Source organism: Vombatus ursinus, unplaced genomic scaffold, assembly GCF_900497805.2.
Source record: "Vombatus ursinus unplaced genomic scaffold, bare-nosed wombat genome assembly UNPS02015175.1, whole genome shotgun sequence".
NCBI lineage: Eukaryota > Metazoa > Chordata > Mammalia > Diprotodontia > Vombatidae > Vombatus > Vombatus ursinus.
The window spans coordinates 24,724,963-24,747,840 of NW_020954953.1; the positions used below are offsets into that span (position 1 = coordinate 24,724,963).

General features: G+C 36.8%; 1 protein-coding gene across 1 annotated transcript in view; it reads right to left on the reverse strand.

Annotated features, from left to right (window-relative positions):
* LOC114031408 (E3 ubiquitin-protein ligase parkin-like) overlaps positions 1 to 22,878 on the reverse strand; it is a 1,837,436-nt gene that overhangs the window by 882,991 nt on the left and 931,567 nt on the right. Inside the window, exon 6 of the mRNA XM_027846470.1 lies at positions 3,917 to 4,032. Coding sequence (XP_027702271.1) covers positions 3,917 to 4,032 — 116 coding nt within the window. The remainder of the gene's footprint in view (positions 1 to 3,916; positions 4,033 to 22,878) is intronic.

The window sequence follows — 22,878 nt, forward strand, 5'->3', positions numbered from 1 at the left end:
GAAGAAGAAGAAGAAGAAGAAGAAGAAGAAGAAGAAGAAGAAGAAGATGATCCTTGCAATAAATACAGAGTCTAGCAAAACAAATTGTCTCATTGGCCAAGCTAAAAAAACAAAAAAATATATATGCCTCCTTCTGTATCCTGAATCCATTGCTTCTCTGGCAGGAGGTAAATAGCATGCTTTATCATCAGTCCTCTGGAATCAAGGCACATTCACATTCTGGCTTATTGCTAACCGTGTGCCTTGATGAGTTTTGAATTCCAGTGAATCGAAGAAACATTTTAAAATACCTACTATGTTTAAGGCACTCTACTAGAAATAAAAAGAAAGAACAAAGTGGTTCTCACCCTCAAGGCACTGGAATTTTATTTGAGGTATAGAACAAAAACAAGTGCAATTCAAGAAAAGTTTCAGAGGAAGAGGAAATTGGACTACGAGCCATTCCCTGCACTGAACACTCCATCTCCCACTCATGGGCATGCTCACAAGCCAACAACTGCACCTAAAATAGCCTCTATTCTCTCCTCCCATTCTCAGAAGGCTTCTTTTCCTTCAAGGCTCCATTTTTATACTGAATCCTTATTTTATCTTTTTTTGATTCCCCAGTTGTTAGTGCTTTTTTCCTCTTTATCTTACAATACTTAATTTTCTACTTATTATATCCTCCCCAGTAGAACATAAGAACTAAAGGTAGGAAAGTTTCTCTTTCTCTCTTTACATCCTCAGGTCTCAGTCTAGTGCCTATTACATAGTAGGGCAAGGAAGTGAGGGGGAATATAGTAAAAATATCCACCTCCACCACCATCACCACACACACTATCCCTATTTCCTCTGGCAGAGCTATCCAACTTCCTAGCATCCAGAGAGTTTTTGGAAATGATCACTCATTGAAGGTAAAAAAAAAAATGTGACAGGAGCAATAAAAAATAGACACACAAACAAAAAACATTTGTCTACATATGCATTATTAGTCAATACTTTGTAAAAAAAAACAGGTTCTTGGTTTGAGTATCTCTATGCACTGATTATCAAGGGTACAGATCACATTTCTCATTTATTACTCAAGTATGGAACTCTTTCAAGCTTATCAAGAACACCTGGTCAAGTGGTTAACCACATAAACCACTTATAAAATATTGTAGCTCTTTGCTTCATGTGAGTCTGGGAAGCTTGGTGACTCTTGCTCATGGCATTTGGTGAGACACCATAAAGTATGGAGCACAGCCTTCGGGTCTCCTTTCCCCTCTTCCATCCTTTGCCTTTTCCTTTGTTTCCAGGGGAAACAGAGCCATAAGAATTTGGGAGTGGGTATAATAGCAAATCCCCAAGGAGCAAACGGTGCAAAGACTAACTTAATAGTGAGCAATGGGTGGGACCAATGCTACTTAGGACCCAAGCTAAATTTTCACCCTATTCCCCCACAGACCAAGTTGGTATAGGTAAGAGTATGACCCAGAGATAGGATAGAAATCTTTGTACATATATTTGTTCATGCTATACCTCTGAAGTAAATAACTCTTTGTAATACCAAAGATAAATAATTAAACTCTAATTGCATCACAGAATGTCAGACATCATCTAGTCAAATCGTACTTGACCAACAATCCCATCTGAAACATGGTGCAAGAGTTAGGAAGACCCGTGTACAAATTTAGTGTCAAATATTTCATAGCTGTGGGACCTTGGGTAATTCACTTATCTCTGCTTACCTCAATTTCCACATCTATAATAAAGGCACTTACTTTCCAGGGTTGTTTGTGAAGCACTCTGCAAATCATTATCATCGCCATTATTATTAATAATATCATCACCCAATGTGATCATGCAGCTTTCACTTAAATACCTTTAGCTGAAGGAGGATCAATGTCCCAAAACAGCGCATTCAATTTTGGGAAATAATTGGGGTTTTTGCCCCCATCTCTGTACATTGAGCCCCAATTTGCCTCTACAACTTGTACCTTTTGTTTCTTTTTCTGCCCTCTGGGACCTAGGAAAACAAATCTATCGCTCTTCTGCTTGACAACCCCACAAATGCTCAAAGACTATTTATTCTGTTCCAAAAAGCCTTTCTAAAGTTATATGAAAAATTATTTTTGAACAGATCATTTGTTGTCTTTCAAACAATTACAAGCCCAACTTTGTGGAAGGCTGATTTCCTTCAGATATTTACAGTGAGGGCCCAGCACAAACCTGACAGTTCTATAACATAGTAGCACTTGCTGTTCAATTGTTTCAGTCTTGTTTGACTCTTCGTGACCTCTTTTGGGCTTTTCTTGACAAACATAATGGAGCTATTTGCCACTTCCTTCATCAGCTCATTTTACAGATGGGGAAACTGAGGCAAAAAGGGTCAAGTGACTTGCCTAGGGTCACACAGCTCATAAGTAAGTGCAGGTGGATTTGAACTCGGATCTTCCTGACTCCTGACCCAGTGTTCTACCAACTGCGCCATCTAGCTGCCCCATGATAACACTAACCATTTCACAGAGTTTATGGGAGCAGTTACATATTTTTAATGCCATTGTTTTCAAGCTTAATGAAAGAGTTTCCAAATAGTGCCCAAGCGTGTTTCATTCTGGGTAGAAGAATAAGGTTTCACCCTTTAAAAAGGGAAAAGATATCAGAACATGCCACTGCTTTCAGATAAGCTGACTCAACAACACTGCAGTCCTCCTCAATTTCTTTACCCAACTATCCCAACTGGAGAACCATCTGAGTGGCCTTGTTACACATCTAAAAACACTGGCTCTGCAAATTCAATTAATCAATTTTCTATCCTGTAAGCAGGCCAGTAACATTCTAGGTAGTGTAGTTACTTAGTTATAATGTACTGTTTTCTGTTACAATAGTCTCAAAAATCTGCAGACTTCTATTGACTGAACAGGCAGCGGAAAGGAAAACATGCCTAAGTATTCGTAACTTGTGGAAATGACTTTTTTTTTTTCCCAACAGCTGCTATTGGGGTTGTCAAGTATTGATCAATTAAACTATAGTTAAAATCACTTTATTGAAGACTTAGAAGCAGTGCCTCGGGACACTTGATAACCTATTTATTATGTAATCTTGAGGGACTAGAAGGTCATTTTAACAATTCTTCTGATTCAGGGCAACAAGACATTTTTAATAAGATTCTTCTTGAAACTCTGGAAACAAGGGAGTTCCACAGCTCCCTTGTTAAGATATGTGAGAGTTTTATCAACCTTCCAGTAAAATTATTCCTAATATATAAATCTTTCTTTGCAAAATTTAAGCTTATTCTCTCTTTTTTATCTCAGTGGAAAATACACAAATACCTTCCTGTCACTCCCATTTATTTTTTAAACCACACACTACCCAGGAATATCAAGACATTAATTCTACCCCCAGTGCGCTAGTCTTTAGATAAAATAACATCAATTTCTCTTTCTTTCATCCTTACATTGCTGTTATTCAAATTAACTTGATTCTCCCTGCTAGAAACTTTTTTCTAGTTTTCTTTTTTTTTGTATATTTGGGTCCTCAAAAATCCTCCTGTATAGCATGGGCTACTAATGTAGTCATCTTTTAAAAGTGGAGAACTAGAGCAAATGTTAAGTTTCTAGTAATACCATAATAAAATGTTTGGCAGCAGATATAGTTTTAAAAATCTAGTAAATGTATAGTTGAGATTCAATAGCAGGTTTCCAAAATATTTTACGTACAAAGGCACCTCCATTATCAATTATTTCTTTCTCAGATTGATAATAATGTTTGCAATTCTTATAGTGCTTAATTTGGTTCTTATTATACTTTGGTTTACAGTTAAAATCCACACACCTAGCGTAACATCAAAACAAAGAGCGTGTTCCCGAGAAAGGAAAGAAGACAGTTGAGAAGCATTTCAGAATACAGAGGAAGATAACCTAGCTGAGGCGGGCAGTCTTTTTGCTATTTTTACCTGACATCAGTACATGTGATACAGCTGATACTGCGACTGTTTGTTGTAATCAGGTTCAGAGCCACCGATGTTTCACTGGCAGAGGTTGGGTGTGCACCACATTTAAAGTAGAACTCCTGAAACATTGAAAGAAAGATAAAGTAAGATCACATTCCTGAAACCCATGTCTGCTATTTATCTTACTCTGAGCAACATTTAGACAAGAAACAAATCGCTACCAGTAGCAGGAAAGGAAATAAGCTATTAGGAAGAGTCCTGAATGGATTAAGAATGGTTATCAAAATCATCTGAGTGGGCACAAATTGCTTTTGTGACAGAATGCTAGGAGCATCCTCAAAGAAGGCTCCATGTGCCTTTGTGGATGGTGATTTCTGTTGTCCACCCTACCCCCTCCCCCATACACACACACACTTCTTTAAGCTGTAGATTTTAGAATTTAGCTATGCAATTTATATACTGTCACTACCCTATGTGGGTCTAGGAGGAAGGTCCTCCTCCTCTTGAAGTTCTGATGATCCCTGTCCTACTCCTACGTAATGTTGTGGGCCTCAGTTTCCTTATCTGAAAAAAAAAAGTGGGTATAGTTGGGGAAGGGACTGCACTAGATGGCTTTTGAGGTTCCTTTCAGCTATACCTATATTACTCCCATACTTGTCCACATTATAGATTATAGATCCTTATATGGTATATCCCGGGGAAATAACCAGTATTTATAAACCTATTTCCATGTCAAAATGGATTCCATTTTATACTGAGCTACACCTGATGCAGGCGTGTCAGATGGTTCAGTCTTGGGTCAGAAATGAAATTAAACCACCATAATTAAAGACCATAATTTCTTTTAACAAAAGAAAGTTTATTCAACCACAGAATGGAAAGGATAATTTACAAAGATTCAGCATTGATTCAGAACAGTATTACTTCACTCATCTCTGCATTTACCATGAGGGTACACTTGGTCAGGAGGGGATATTAACTTCCACAGTCTGTGACGCCTGAGGAGCACTCTTGTTTTTGGCCTTTATGCCTTAGGTGACCAGTAAACCATGTTAATAGTTTGAGAATTAGTCCCCTGGCCCAATTAAGCATAGAAGATGGTTTCATTATCTTTTTTAGGGGGAAAAAATGTAGTTTATGTGGCAGAGATCTTTGTGCATTATATTCACGTGGACTGTAGGCTATGATTTAGCTCATTCTCTTAATTAATGGCCTTAATGAGGTGAAAATAAAAAGTTCTTGAGTCTATTCCCCTTTCAGATCAGTTAAAAAAAAAAAAACACAAACTACATTTCAAGTCCTTCCATATCCAGACACAACATTCTGAGACATTGTGGTTCTACATAATATAACTGACTATCTTGTGAAAACAAAAGACATCAATTATGCTTTTGAAAGCTAAATTCACAAACCTCTTAATAAGTCAGAGGACAAAGTAAGAAAAATTGCACAAGAAATACCCATTGAACAGAAATGTACATAAGTACCCAATCTCTGAAAACTTCCATAATCAAAACTAGGGTAGTGTTAGAAAAGGTACTAACATGATAAATGGGTAGAGAAATTTAACAAATAGTCTAATGAGAATAAGAGATGAAGAACCTCAATTGTATATTAGAACACCTGGGGTGTTAAGGGAAGTAAAGGAAGGCCTCCAAATAGTTGGGAGTATCCTTTATATGGAAAATATCAATAAGAAAGTGAAGAGGGGTTGCAATCTTCATGCCAGGAGAGACTATGAACACTGATAAAATTTGGAATCCACATGCAGCAAGGCTGAATTGACCTATAGTTGCCATTTCACAGAGTATACTCAGTCACCATTCCTGCTTCTTGTATACCACGTAGGAGGCTTGGGGCCTGATTCTAGCCATGTGGAGAAAATAATATGATCTCATTTTACTCAGGTCTGGAGCAAATTCCCTTAAGGAGAACCCTTTGGCTACCAACCACAAACAGATGCAAAACAAAAGACAAAACAAATCTTTAGTGGTGCTTTGGTCCCTCCCACCCTCACCACCCTCCTCCCATGACAGCAATGGCAAGCGGATAGGATGCTACATGATTTTTTTAAAGAGAGAAATAATACCCAGTTGTGTTGTCTTGCTTTGATAATCAAAGAATTCGTTGACTTCTAGTGAGGCATCGCAAGAGGCCTAGAGCCCTAATTGGATTTTCTCTTTTCCTTTAGCTGATAAAGCACTCTGCCCTCCTGCCAATGGGGAAAGTGGGAAGACAAAGGCACCTACTCAGGGTTTGTCTTTTCCTAATAAAACTCAAAGGCCTCCCAGTCACTGGCCTGAAGCTTGCCCCAAATCTGCCATTGACCAGAACGAGGAATGGCAATTCTGAGCCCTTATAGGCCAATTCAACCTCACCATACACTAATGTACCAATCAGAACTAGCTAACAAATATTTAGACTACAAAATGTATTAGTAAGTTTTCCATTGTATTTCAGTCTCCACACTTCTAGAACAGGATTTCTCAATCTTTCTTGTGACATGGACCCAGGAAAGTGCTAGAAAACATTTAATAACTGGCAAGGGGTAGGAAGGAAGTAGGGGAGAGAAATGTACACAAAACATTTGTAAGTTTAATCTATATTATCAGCATTTTTACCATTTGCTTTCTTAAGTCTAAACAACCAACAAAATAATAAACCAAACCTTTATTTGTAGTGTTTGCCATTTCTAAGGTGTAAATGCTCCTACTAAAAATTTAGCACTGAGCCAGTATTCAAGCTGGCTCCAGCACACCCCTGCGTGGCACCTCTTTCGCACTCCAGAGAAACCCTTAGACCCTTTTTCAAAATAACTTCTCTAAATAACTGAAGGATTTACTAAAATTTAGTTAGAAGTTGGTAAAAATAAATATTTTTTCCCATCTAAGTTCACAGACCCCTCCCTAGAGTAAGACCCATAATTCTAAAACAAAGGGAGAAGAATACTGTTGTTTGCTACAGTAAAGGAACAAGTTGCTTCATGTTATGGAGGCAATCTCACCATTGTTTTCAATATCAAGTCTTTCCTTGGCTCTTACTATTTGAGTTTGTTGGATACTGGATAAAGGATACAGAGGCACATTACTAACACAAAGCAATGAGAATAAGCAGGCTTTACTGTGGGGGACACAGTCACAGCTGGGCAGGGTCCCAGTTTTTTCATGCCAAGCAATGGAATGGAGGGAGATATTCTAGGCCGTTCAGTAGGTAAATTTATAGAGGCTCTCACCTGGACTGCCACTTGGCCTAACCAGTAAGACGAGGGAGTGAGCTAAACCCACACCTTGCTAGTGTAGAATTGAGGCCACCTGCTGCTTTCAGGTATTGAGCATAGCCTGCCTGGAACCCCTGCCCTGGGCACTTGTGAAAGCCGAATGATTTGTTCACCTATTCACAAGGTTCTGAACGTCTATAAATCATTTTAATCTCATAAATTCCATAAAGAAATTACACCCATTATCAAAAACGTCTGACCAAATTCATCCTGTAATTTTTGATTAAAAAGTAACTTTCTTTAACACTGCAAAAGACCCTGTCATTCCACTGTTGTGGTTATGCCCCCTCTCTGACAGAGGCTACAACATTTCTGCGGCCTTATAAGGCCATCTGTTTTTTCTGACATCCGCCTAGTAACAAACAAAATATTTGATCACTTAGTGGTTAACATTCTGGTAATTTAACTCTCAAGATTTAGCTGCACTGATCTCTGGATGACAGACAAACATCGGCTGAGCCATTCACAACGTGTACTCTGGCTGGAAGAACACCTTCCAGGGCTTTTCTTCCATTGGCCCTGCCTTTGAGGCATGACCATTTCCATTCACTGAGGCATCAGATTTTAGGATTTAGAGAAAGAATAGATTCTGAAAATCATTTTGTCCAAGTCTTGCTCTATGTCTCTCTCCTCTGTCTCTCTTTGTGTCTCTGTCTCTCTTTGTGTCTCTGTCTCTGTGTCTGTCTGTCTCTCTCTCTCTCTCTCTCTCTCTCTCATTCCCTTTATCTCTGTTTCTCTCCCTCTCTTTGTCTCTCTCTCTCCCATAGCTCTCCATCATTTGGACCCATCCATGTCCTCTGACTTCAAATCTAGTGCTCTTTTATTACTCCAGGAGAGCAGAATATTCAAGGTAACAGTGACTATACGCCTTTAAAATGCTTTATTTTGTCACTCATTCTTGAAAAGTACTGTCTGCTGAGAGATCAAAGGACATAGGTGTGCTGTTGGTATTTGTTCTTCCTTAAACAGCAAACAAGCTTGTGTGAAACAGGATTTCACTGGTACTTAGCAGATCACAGTAATTAATTATTTTAGGTTATGAGTTCCCCTTGATCTCTGGGATTGAGGAAAAGATGTGTGTGTGTGTATGTGTGTGTGTGTGTGTGTAGATATATATTTTGTTTTGTTTTCGTTATCCCTCATCTGGTCAGTAGGAGAGTACAGCATTAAGAAATGCCACTTCAAATAATGTATAAGCCACTTTATTGTAAGGGTTTTTTTTTTAGTTGACAGATTATTTCTAATTTTCATGTTCTGATGTTCATTTGAATACTATTAAATAAAAGCTTCTGGGAAGCAAGAAATACTTTTCTTTCTTTCTGGACAATAAAGTTCTTGCTAGCGAACTAAAACCAAATCAATGTAGTCCAACAAACAATTCTTATGCACTTAAAGTAGTTATGTACTAGGTGCTGGGGGTCCAAAGACAAAAGGAAAATAGTCACTGATGTCCTGAACTACTGAAAGGATACTACATGTAAACAGATATATGATCATTTGAGGAAAGAGAGCACTGGCAAAGTTGGAGATCAGGAAAGATGTCCCATAAGAGGAAGCAGTTGAATTTAGTTTTGAAGAAGCTAAGGATTCTCAAAGGCACAGGTGAGGAAGGAATACATTTTAGGTATGTGATACAGCCTGTGAAAAGGTGCAGAAGTGGAATACCAAGCAGCTCAGGGAACAGCAAATGGGAAGGGAAAGGGACTTAAAGTGTGAAGGGGCAGAAAAGAAAGAATTAATACCTAGGGGAATCAGGAAATGTTTCCCTTAGGAAAGTCTTATTGAGCTGGGCATGTGTGTAACAAACTCCCCTAATCTCTCTTTCTGGGGAGGTTGAAGCTGGTGCATTGCTTGAGTTTGGGAGTTCTGAGCTTCATCTATTGCTGAGGAACTACTCATTCTCAGAGGTCATAGCTTTCTGAGCCTAAAATGACTTACAATCTACAGGTGAATTATTATTTTCTCAGTGTTTGCTAGCTGGACTTCTGAAAAAAGAAAACAGGCAGATGTTTTAAGTTCATTGCTAAAAGTGGAAAGAACATATTGATTTAAATCCACAATGATGCCAAATCTAAAGGTCAGTCATTAACTCTAGTAATCTATTTCAAGTGAGAGAAAGAGGTCAGAAGATAACTTGAATAATGCTACTAAGAGATAATACAGCATGGCAGGTCTGCTCTGTACTGGGAATTAAGAGATTCTCTAAGCTATTTTTCTTTCTTATTGGTATTGCCCTTTATTTTGGACTGTGTTTTATCTTATTTTATTTTTTTCCTTTCTTTTTTCTTTGTCTGGATGCTTCACATCTTCTATGATGGTGAAATTAGTTGAATGACATAGAAGGAAATGCCAGGTTTTACTTCAAGGAGGCAGAGCTGCCTGTTCAGAGTGCTTCTTACCACTACAATTGCCCTCTTGGTCCATGGAGTTACTTTTCTCTCAGTCATAAACTGAGAGGAGGAGGACATCACTCTCTCACCACGTCACTTGCTTTCTGGCCACCTTTGATTTCCTCCAACCAGTGTGTTAGACTCCACCCATTGATACCTCATCTCTGGTAGGTGAATTTTTGCCTTATCTTATGGGGGCTCAGTCCTCTATGCCAGTTCCCAGTCATCTCTTGACCATGGCACTTACTTTCCTTCACTTGTCTCTATGTGGTCTCTGCTCATTGAAGATGGGGCTACTTGACTGTATCTCTAGTATTTAGCACAGTGCCTGGCATATTGGGCGAACTCAACAAATAAGTTAGCTCTCAGCCTCTCTGTCTCTGTTTCTCTCTCAAATGAGTAAATTAATCATGTCCCTTCCCATCCCACTTAAAGGTGCCCATGTATCTTAATGAGGTAGAAATATGTCAACTAACCAAACACTTTAGAAAATGTGAAATATCTACAGATAAAGTGGATACATTGGAGTGAGGTTGAAAAGAAAAGTGTTGTTAATAGCCAAGGAAACTATATGTCACACCCTATGAATAATCTATAAAACAGAAGATAGATTTAGAACCCAAGTTGTTTGAATGTCTGGTAACAAAAAAGATTGTTCTAGAAGCTTCCTCTAAGTGGTTGTTTGGGGGTAGCAGAGGTACACTCTGCTTTTTGCTTTAGACTCCTTTCTACCTCCAACTTACCCACCCCTGGTCCAAAGGAAGACCTTACAAACTCCAGATTTCTGGAGGACTTCACAATGTTTCAAGGACATCATAGCAGCATCCCAGGAACGTTTGAGGGCAGTGGTTACACTGGGAGCCAGGGACAAATGGATAAAGATTCACAACTTCACTAGGAGCTCAGCCCAGAGCTATATCAAACCCAAGGGGAACTTCTGGAATAGGACCACAAAGGGAAGCAACCAAGATCTGTGAGTTATCACTTTGGCACGTGTACTCTCTAAGCTGGAGTCCACCTGATTGTACCATGTATCTACTCATGAAAGAATGTGTTACAGACTTTTGGAAGAATTATTTTGTAACTACTGCTTTTACCAAACCTACAAAATATACACTTCCAAAAATTAATTGACCCTGGCTCACTAAATTGATAATTAGCTGACAATTATGGTGGGTTGCATACCAATGGGGCTTCATGACCCTAAAGGACTAGAAAGAGAATCTTTTAGTCCCTGAGGGGTCCCCCTAGAGTCCTGAGGAAACATAGTATCTGAGTTTCGAGGACTTGACTCATCAGGCAAATGGAAGTTTGGATAATCACTTGAGAGCATATATGTTATCTATATCTATCTACCTATCTATCTATCTGTTTGTCTATTTGTTGATCTGTCTATCTATATATTTATCTATCAATCTTACATGTCAATTCAAAAAATTGAGGCCATTAAGAAAGGGAGTAGAAAGAAAGGTACTTTTTGGGTAGAGATGATTCACAGAACAATAATATGAACTTGTTTTTGGCTACAAGCTAAGACAGATATTGAACAACAAAAACAGCCAAGGCTGAAACATTTCAAATGATGTTAACCTGGGAGCCTTACCCCCCCCTTCCATCTCCACCCCTTGCAAATATTACCATTCTTCTCATTCCTCTTGAAAAAAGACCTTATTTCTTGTTCAACTAGAGAACTAAAAAAAAATATTCTTTCATTGTAGGTAGCTATATTGTGAACTCGGCACTCTTTGAGGGTAACAAAACAAAACAAAGAGTTATGTGAAGTCTAGTACTATATATTTTTCACCAGGTTTACATTTTCTTTTTTTCCTCATAAGATCTGTGAAAAAAAAAAGATGTAGTGTTTGTAAATTAACAACAATGAACTCATATGAAAGTAGAGGCCACAGGATCTTGCAATTTATATGAGCTTATGCAGAGTTCTAGAGCTGAGACCTGAGAGTTTATCTAGTTTAATACCCTTATGAATTAAGAGACTTTCCTAGTCATAGCTACAATCCCTGGTATACTTCTAGCCTCTCTCGGCTACCCATCACCCATCATGCTGAGGTCAAGGGTGTTCCTGATTCCTTTCTGCATTTTCTCTGTTGAGAAAATTTCCCCAATGGAGAAAGGACAGTGTAGGAATGCCTTGACACCATTATAAATATGAAATCAAGCTCCAATAAGACTGTGCCCAACATACTTCTTGATAGTTTACAGTAAGGGAGAAGTTACAAGTACTGAGTCAGTAGCAGTCCATTAGCAGTATACAGAAGTAATTCGCTAATTGAATGAGTAATGCCAGTGCAAAAATAGAGTACAATTCCAGAAACAAAAAGATAGAATTTGTGGCATGCTAGTTTGGAATCATGTTTTCCTTAATTCTTGAGTTATAGAAATCTGTACTTGTAGAAATCAATTGCTAAAAACCAATAAACCCCCTCTAATCATAAGGAAACTAAAATTAGTTTAACACATACATGTAGAACACATACAAAAATTCAGATACTGAACAGTAAAAAATAAGGGGAAAAAGTAGAAAGGTTTTTATGTTTAGAAGAATCTAGGGTTCTATTTAGTATCTTTTGGGTTTTATTGTGTTATTTACGTTGTTTCCTTTTCCTAGCTAATTTGTTAAATGTTACTCCAGTGGGCTGAAAATGTTAACATAGCTATTACAAGCACTGAAATATATTCCTACACAGTAACTTCTGAAATGAGAGATTCCAGCTAGCTATGTTTTGCCCATTTTTATCACAAAGTAAGTTGATCTTTTCCCAGGTTTATATTCCCCCTTAAAATCAGTTACACATACCTAGGGAGAGAAATAACAGGCTGTGTGTGAGCTACAAAAGAATTTTAATGATAATATTTTAGACTTTGTGCAGTGAAGACTTTTTAGATATTTTTTGTAGATTTTTTTTCAGTTCACTACTATAAGGCCTACAAAAAGAGAAAGCCTATGTATTATTATAGATTATGTTACAATAAAAATAGGCATAAAAATAGCTGTTTGTCCAAGGTCTTATGTACAAGTATTAGCCTAGAAGAAATGTTTATAGCTAGGTTATAAAATCTGCTAGAAACAAAAGTTGTTTATAATGAGCTTGGTGAAAATGACTAAATCATACTGCTTTAAACAGTTTTATCAAAAGGAAAACAATCCTTAACTACACAGTGTGACATCTCACAATGTCTCCAAAGACAGGGAAAGCTGAAGGGAAGCATACATTTGAAAACCTTACCTACCTCACTCTCTAAAAACAGACAGATGGATGGGTGGAGGAAGGGGAGGAGAAGGAGTAGGGAAAGGGAAAGAAAGAGAAGGGAAAAGGGAATAGAAAGAAAAAAGAGAAGGAGAAGGGGAAGGGGAAAAGAAAGAAGGGCAAGAGGAAAATGGGCAAGGGGAAATGAGGAAGGGGAAGGGGAATCAGGGAAAGGGAAGGGCAAGTGTCCTTATATTTATACTAGAAGGGAAGAGAAGAGAAGAGTTCTTCTATTTATACTAGAATTTGTAATTAGTCATAAAGAGGGTCTTTAACAGGCAGTTTTCTTTCAAGTTCTTAGTGTGTAAGAAGTAAAAATTCAAACTGAATGACTGCAAAAAAAAAAAAGTGAGGAAGCCCACATAAGCATAGAAGTTGAATTTAGAGTACCTCTCCTTTGAAAACAAAAAGCACACAGAGACTGACATTATAAATCAAGGATTTCCATTGTTTTCTTTCCTTGAAGATCATATTTGCACTTATTTGGTAGGCAATAAAAAGAAGTGAGGATTCTTTTACACATTCAAGCAACAAGTGATTATTCAAAAAGGTAAGCATACTTGCTTATGAGATTTGATTTTTCAATCTGGGAAAGCTCCTAAAATGAATATATTTTGACCATCATGGTATGTACATACACAAAATGTAAAGTTTTTTAAGAATCACATAATCTTGTCATGATGGATAGTTTGTTGCTAAAAAAAAATCTTGAATTTCTAGAAGAGTGGGTAGTATATGGAAAAATTTGGGACTAAAGAGGTACTATAGTAGTCCCTCATTATGTGAATAAGCATGTTTTTTATTGAAGCTTTAGGTAATTACGTAGTTTTTTTTTTCAAAAATTTGGCAACAGTTAAAACATATATTTATATGTAAATAAAATTGAGTTTTTATATGTGTGGCTAAGGCACTCCTCACAGTTTCATAGATTTGAGAATTTCATAATTTTGGAAAGTATAATTTGTAGTTTATCAGGTTTTTTTTTTTATAGAAATGTAGATGTCCTAAGCAACTGAAATGACATAAGTAAGAAGGATATAGCAGTATATTCACTAAAAAAGAAAAAAAAAGACCTCTAATTAAATTGTCTAAAGCTGATCTAAAGATATCGGCAATAGTTAGGTGGTTCAATGAATTAAGTACTAGAGCCACCATGTTAGGAAGACCTGAGTTCAAATCCAGTTACCTATATGTATTGTGTACAACGTCAAGTCACTAAACCCCTCTAAGCCTCAGTTTCCTTATCTGCAAAATGAGGACAATGCCTACCTCCTATGGTGTTATGAGGATCAAATGAGATATTTCTAAAGCATTTTGCAAATCTTAAGGTGCTTCAGAAATGCTAGAGATTATTGTGCTGCTGCAGCTGCTTTTGAAAAGTTGATAACCACAAAGTCTTACATTGTGGGGTCTTATTAACCCAGAATTATTATGAGCTTTACGTTCTCTCTCTCCCTCTCCCTCTCCCTCTCCCTCTCCCTCTCCCTCTCTCTCTCTCTCTCATATATGGATATACAGATATAGATCTATCTATCTATCTATCTATCTATCTATCTATCTATCTATTTCACATACACACAGAGAGAACATCCAACTTTCACAAAATACATGCAAAAAAGTGATCAAATAAAATAATATAGGAGAGAGTACTTATACACCAAACAGGTGTGTTACCTAAAACATACACTATGCTTTTCCTTTGTTCCTTTGATTAGTGTCCTCTCTCTACCTGAAATATCTTCCTTCTTTCCCTTCTTCTTTTGAATCTGTACTCATATTTTAAAACCCAAATGCTACTTTGTCTATAAAGCTTTTCCTGAAACCTCTGGGGAGTAACAAAGTTTCTCCCCAGAACTTCTACTGGTCCTTGTTTTATACCTTTCTGTATACTGAATCTATCACCTGATCTTGGGTATTGTGGCTCTTTATCTTGTTTTCTTCCCCCCCGCCCCCCTTATTCTCCCTAGTTTGTAATTTCTAAGAACATTCTAAATGTCTTCTCTGAGCTTCATAACTCCCCAAGGGTTAAACATAGTGCTCTATGCATACTAGATATTTGATAAATTTGTCAAATTTTGTGGCATTTATTGTAAACTAAAGGGCTGTACAAAGTAAGGAGCTATTATGATGAGTAAAAAAGTCACCCATATGTTGTTGATTCATATTAAAGATTTGTGCTTGATATATAGCTTTTACAGGTCTATGTAGGGCATCAAAGCCCATCATGCTTGGAAACTATGTCTTAGGACAAAGGTCTAGCCAACTCTGAACAGGCATATGGCCATTTTGCACAGATGGGCTCAGGGATCACTAGCCAAGAAATGATTTACTCAATGTGCACCAGGTGTTGGTAATGAGAGTGGTGTCCTCTGCCAAAAATATTGATGGAGCTGTCCAACTGTAGGTCACATGTATTTGTTTGAGGAATGGCATACCATTTCACTTACCCAGGATTTAATATTATTGACTTTCAATAAATAAATATGGCTTACTTTAATGGCTATATGAATCTATAGTGCCCAATGACTGCTACAGCCGAATATTTTGTTCAGTCCATGGATTGACATTATTAGTTTGAAATTCATGACTGGGATGGTTTTAGAACCATTGCTCCTTGGAATAGGTTGTCTACTTACTGAATGAGCTAGATTCTTCCCACATCCCATGCAGATTGTGTTGGAATTAGCTTATAAAGCTCACTCCTGAGACCTGATCATTAAATTTTCAGTGTGAGCATTTATACATGAGAAATTAGCAAACACTACAAATGAGGGCTTGACTTTAGAAAATGATGAAGAAAATTTTTTTTTTTTTGGCGAGGCAATTGGGATTACATGACTTGCCCAGGTTCACACAGCTACTAAGTGTCAAGTGTCTGGTCTGAGACTGAATTTGAACTTAGGTCCTCCAAGACCAGTACTCTATTCACTACATCACCTAGCTGCCCCTGAAGAAAATGTTAATTATTCAGCTTAAACTTAAAAATATGTCATATGGTTTTTGGAGAGCAGATTGTTAAACACCAGCACACCCCTGCCCAAGATCCACTGAATCATGGAAAATTCACAGTTCTTAAGATCATAGATTTAGGGCTGGAGGAAATCCACTTAGGCAATGTTAGAGGCATCTCTTTCATGTTACAGCTGAGGAAATGAAGGCTGAAAGAGGTTCTGTGACATGTCCACATAGAGGCAGGGCATAGGACCTAGAGCATAGAGGTAGAAAGTGAAAGAGTTAGGATTTGAACCCAGGTCCTCTAACTTTAAATCCAACATTCTTTCCACTGCACCCCTTTGGGACTTCAGAGTTTATCTAGTCTCACCTGTACTTAAATCATAATTTCCTTTACAACATTCCCAGAAAGTATTTGTTAAGCTCTGCTTACAGACATACAGTGAAGGAGAATTTATTACCTCATGAGTAAGCATTATTTCTTAGGCAGCTTTTTTTTTGTTGTTATTGTTATTTTGCTTTTTGTTGAGGCAATAGGAGTTAAGTGACTTGCCCAGGGTCACGCAGCTAGTAAGTGTCAAGTCTGAGGCCGGATTTGAACTCAAGTCCACCTGACACCAAGGCTGGAGCTCTATCAACTGTGTTACCTAGTTGTCCCACTTAGGCAATTTTTGCTGGCTAATAAGTGAAATAACTGAAAAGCAACTCTTCAAGTTACTGAGAATTCATGATGGTCATGGAATAATGACTTCATTAAATATCTTAGTTATAAGGAATGGTCTTATCAGATCACTGAGTAGAAGCTCAGTCATATCCCCACAAGTTCAAAAAACTTTGGAAATTAAACCATAACTGTCCTGATTTTAGACCAATTGTTCTAATTGGGAGACTGTAGTGACCAGAATTGTACTTGCATGTGAGTAAATATAAAACCAAAGAATCAGAAATGATGAACCCAATCCCTATTAATCAATCAACAAGCATTTACTATATGCCAAGTGCTGTGGGTAGAGAGAAATTTAAAAACATAAAAATTGTTCCTGTTCTGATGTCAAAGTCAATTAAACTGATCATTTGCAAATAAACATGCATTTATGACATTATCTTTTCTCTCTATTTCCCCAAAGATGTTGAGCCCAAGCAGAAGAAAACTACTCTGGAGACTATCCTTCGAAATTCTAGAATGGGGAAATTCAAAGGTGCTAGGTGGGCAAACCAACTTCATTTCCCTAGATCTCATTTTTCTCATTTGCACAGTAAGGAGGAGAGACTAGGTGATTTCTGAGATCTCTTTCAATTCTAACATTCTCTTACACTGTCAACACAATCCACTGGGCTTTGTTTTTGAAAGGAATATGCAGAGCTTAATAAACTTTAGCTAGTCTATTTGGAAAAACAATAATCCCATAATGTGGTAAGCCTCCCTCAGATAATTTTCCAGACAATACACACGATGCTACAAACCCAGGAGTTCTAGGAAATATACAATTAGGGAGAATAAATTATGCAAGAATACCATGGAATATTATTGTAATCCAATAAATGATAAAAGTCATGGTGTCAGAGAAACTTAGGACAAGTTATATGAACTGATGAAATGTGAAGTGAGCAGAAACAAGAAAACATTACATTAACAACAACATAGCAAATACAAACAACTTTGAAATATTTTAAATCTCCAATCAATGCGATGACCAATCATGATTTTAGAGGCTCATGAAAATAACATGCCATCCACTTCCTGATGTAAAGGTGAGAGACTCAAGGTGTAGAGTGACACAAATACTTTCTGGACACAGTCAGTGAGGGAATTTGTTTTGCTTGACTAAGCACATTTTTCAAGGTTTTTGCTTTTCTTCATTTTTCAGTGGGGGAAGAGGAGAGAAGGTTTGTTTGCATTAATCAAAAAAATGAACTTAAAAGAAAATACACAATTAAGTTTACTTAGTGCCCATAGCTGTTTCTCCTCTTAATGATAAAGGAGTATAAATAACATAGTTTGCAAGTCATGGCTATCCAGTAAAGTTAGTTATACAAATACTCAGGAACTCAGGAACCCATGACTTGCCTCCTCCTCTTTTTAGTAAGGGGCACAGACTCAGGATTAAGTATGAATTGAAATCTTCATAGCTGGTCATTTTTCTTTCAATGTGCTCTTGTCCTCTTGACTTAAGACTGCTTGGCTCAGCTAGTAAAGCAGGGAGACTGGAGTCATTGGCAGGTGTCTCTCTGACCTTTTCTGGTGCCTGGAAGGCATAGCACATCACCTTTGTACCTCTCATTTCAGTGGCATTGTACATGGCACTTGTCACTTCAGCTTGACAGTATTCTCTTGCTCCTTTTCTGGGCAAAGTCTCACTGCTCATTCATGAAGGAAAGGGGCAGACACAGTAAAATGTTACTATATAAAACTAAAGAAAGGAGTTCCAAATATGTTGAGTATAGTAACTCACCCCTTTTACCCCTATGGTTACTTCTCCAACTGACAAGTTGGGTCCCCAGCCTGACAAATACCCCTTGTTCCATTTAGTGTTCTAGGGATAACCCTGAGGGGTTGTGGTTTCAAGTACTAATGGGTATTAAGAGCTATTTGGGACTTTACGGTTAATTAGGGTAGGAGTAGAACCACACTATTACACTAGAATCATTTTATGAACAATCTGAAAACCTCTGAATTGAAAGAAAAATTTAATAAAAAGAAATGTTTGTATGTGAACTTAATATAGATGTGTCTCTGTGTGTGTTTATATCAGGTAGGTTAGTGGGAATTTCAAGATCAGCATCTCACTTTCAAGTACTAAAACAACTCTGCACTTCATTGAGGCTTACAGAATTTAGTAATCGGTGTCCATCAATAAGGGGAGTCTTATGCAAATGTGTTGTGAGCCCAGGGTTTCACTAATAACACTGGTCTCTTTAAGAAGATGCAACGATAGTTTGTTTCTAGACAATGAAGACTGAACAAAGTAGGAGACTGTCATTTTCCTCATTTGGAAAAATGGCTTAAACAAAAGCATATCTAGAACAAATTACACTGAAACTTTTTTGGAAACTCGTAGTTTCACAGGAAGATATAGCAATGTAAAAATACAACTCAAAGGGTGAAGGCAACCTTTTAATCCTTAGAAGTCAGTACAATTAATAGGACTGACTTTCTCATCATGAGGGTTAAAGGAAAGAGAGAGAACAGTATAGGGTTACATGAAAGATAGCAGAATTAAAGATTCTAAGAGAAACATTTTTATGGAGTGAAAGAAGAAAACTTATGACCCAGGAGAGGCATGATATTATACAGTAAGACTTGTTAACACAATGCTAATAATTAGATTGACCTCTAAAAATAAGTGTAGTGCATTCCTTAAGGCAAAAGACAAGTACCAAGGTATTTGATTCATTCTGTACAGATATATGTATGTATGTATGTATCCATATGTTATGTATAGCTATATATGTTTTGTGTGCGTGTGTGTATACACACATAAACCTACCTGTATATACACACATATATCTGTATATGGATTTGGGGAATATAAAGAGGCTTTTAAACAAAGAGAATATATATGTCTAAATACAAATATGTATGTGTATACACACACACACACACACACACACACAATAGAAAGATTTATAACCAGTGGAAGTAAATGTATAAAAATGTTTATAAAAAGTGTGTATTTCTCCAGTCCTTAAACAAATTGAATATATGTATGTATGTATACAAATACATGTGTGTGTGCACACACATAGGTAGGTAGGTAGGTAGATAGATAGATAGACAGATAGAACTATAGGAAGGAAATGTATTAAAAGTTTTTAAAAGGTGTACATTTCTCCAGTTCTGACTTTTCCATGTGAATGTAGAAAGTGGGAGCCTATTACCCTTCTTAGAGTGCTTCTGCCTATTGAGAAGAAAGACTTGCTACTTATGATAAAAGTTCCTTAGGCTTAGTCTCCTTTCCAAGGTTTTCTATAAAGCTCCTGAGACACAGCACTGGCCTTTACTGACATATCAATCTTGACCCTCTAGGGAAAGGAATTTTAAACTTTCAAAAATAGAGATATTTCTCAGGACTGGAGGGTATTGAAGGAGATAGGGTGAAAAAATATCACACATAAAATCTCCAGATCTTTTTATACTGTAATATGAATCTAACAGTCATAAATTTATGTCTCACTTTTTTGTGTTTTCAAAAGTATTTAGCATATCATTGTTGGAATTAATATTATTGCATGATTAGAAATTAAAACACTTTTTGCACAAAGCTCTTATCTTTTTTTTCTCAAAAAACTGGCTATTAACTATGCACAGCAGGCAATATTAATTATGCCCAAATTTTTCCTTCTTCTTAGTATCAATTGCTGAAGGTCAAAATCCTTGTTGTTTAATGATATTTTTGAAAACAAAGTTTTAAAAACATAATTTTGATAGAAAGACATTCTTGACAGTATGAGAAGAGGGCAAAATGAAAGATTTTTCACTTGGGTAGGGGCAACTCTCCCCCACCAGACAAAATAGTAACAGTGAAAAGCCTTCTAAATTCAGAAAATTCAGCAATGGCAAGAAGAGGGAAAGAACCAACTCATCACTAAGTGAGTTGCGTAGAAAAATAACAATAACAACTGAAAACCAAATTACGAGCACAATACTCTGGATATTTCCACACACCTCTCTTGCCCCTTACACTGGTACTGTGACCACACAACTATAAAAATTTTAGGCATGCAATTTTTGGAGCTAAACACTTTGCATTTTCCCAGGGAAATTTCCACTACCATCAATGAGGCAAAATTGGATCAGCTCCAAAGCTAGGGAATAGGAAAGGGCTGGCTGTGGCAGAGCAGATTCAAAGAGACAGGAAACTAGAAGGAGAAAAGAAAGGCAATAATGATTGCAATTAATAAGGCACAGGATGAAATGGAAAGGTAGTTGAAGCAGTAAAGGGTTGAAAAAGAGGTAAAGGCTTTTGAGAACACCATTCTAAGTATCGTTTCTGGGAAGCCTCTTCCCTAACCAGTTTGGAACCATTTCCGATGATCAACACAGAGAGTCAAAAACGTGAGACATGGGGAGTGGAATGTCACCCAGAAGGATGAAACTGTGTAGATGGAGAGAGAATAGTCCCAAAGATAGTCACTGCTCACTGTTCATGCAGTACTGCTAGAAATAGCCACCTGTTTCGAACAGAACTTCTTCAGTTTTTGGGTTGGAGGAGAAAGAGAATAATCAGCAAGGGCCAGGAAAGGACACCACGATGGTGAGACTTCAGAAAGGAAGTGAATGCTGGTCAGAATATTTTCAGCAAGGATACCATGGAAAATCAACAGAATGACAGAGACTAAAGCTGGCTGAGAGCAGCCTCAGTGAAGGAGTTGGAAAAGAAGTCAAAATCTTTTGGGACAGTGACAATAGCGCTGAAAAGTCTTCAACTTCTGAAACAATTAAGCACCTCTGAGACTATCCAGAGATATTCAGAAGAGCAATAAAGAATTCTGTGAAAAGATCTAAGAAAAAAAGAATAGAAGTTAGATTACATAAGAAAGTAATCAACAAGTCTAACAAGAGACAAGAGAATTCAGAACAAAAGACACAGTATCTGCATAATGGTAGATTCTATAAAAGAATTGGAAAGCAAAAATGCAACAGAAGGAAAAATAATGGAACAACTTTTTTTTAAAAGACTGAAAGAACTCATAAGAGTTTCACAGAGCCACAATAATACATTTGAAGACAGGATACAAAAAGATATTCTAAGGATTACAATTCTTAGAGGGGAAAAAAATCATGAAAAATAAATTTTCCATATTCCATGATATCACAAAGAAAATCATGGTGAAATATTGGAAAGTGACAAATTCAAATTAAAAGCATAAACAAAACAACCAACTAAAAGTTTAAATCATTTGAATCAAGTTTCAGAATTACAATCAATGACCAAATTCTGTAGGCAGCAAAGGAAAAATCCCTTCACATTCTAAGAAGAAAAAATAAAAAACTATGAAAACTAACATAGGATTAATCTGTGCTTAAAAAACCTCAAATGTAAATGAGAAATTGTTTTCCTTAAAAAAAAAATAGTGGGCTGGCATTCATATATGAAATAGCTTTCAAGGAAAGCTAAGCACTTTACAGATTTCATCTCATTTAATCCTAACAACAGCCCTGTGAGGAAGGGCCTATTTTTATCCCTGAAAGGATAATACTTGTGTTCGTATTTGTATTTTCTATTTTAAAGTCACATTATTTTCTAAATGGAAGCAAACAGGGGCTGAATAGGTTAAATAATCTAAAGACTAAAAAATATAAAAGGGAAAAATCAAAACTAGTGAATGTGGATGAATTGATTTAATATTTTTGAAAAAAATCAATACATCAGTAACAGATAAATATTATAAGTGGCAGAGTAATAAAGAGGCATGTGTCTAATGGGAAGAGAATTCTTTCTAGAGTTTTTTTAACCATATAGTTATAGACCAAAGTAGAAATGAAATTATTAATGAATTTTTTCAAATGAGCAAAAGACAGATCCCTAAATGAAGAATAGGTAATGATGTACTAAATAATTGTTAGGTCAAAGAACAATCCATAGAAAAATGAATAATTGTGTTTCATATATCAATAAGGTATCCAAACTTTTAGAATTCAGCTAAGGTAATTATCAGAGGTAAATTAATCTATTTGAAAACATAATAATAAAATACAGAGAAAATGCATCAGTGAATTAATCATGCAATTAAAATGAGTAGATAGTGCTGGGACTAGAGTCAGGAAGACCCAACTTCATGAGTTCAAATCTGGCCTCAGACACTTACTACTGTGTGACCCTGGGCAAATTACTTCACCCTGTTTACCTCAGTTTCCTTGTCTATAAAATGAACTGGAGAAGGAAATGGCAAATCACTCCAGTATTTTTGCCAAGACAAACTCAAATAGGGTCACGAAGAGTCGGACATAACTGAAAACAACTGAACAACAATGACAATAAAGAAAATAAATGATTTTGCAATACTAGAATGACTACAATATAGTGTAACATAGAAGTCTAAGCCTATTTTTTTCCATACTGCTTTCTAGTTTTCCCA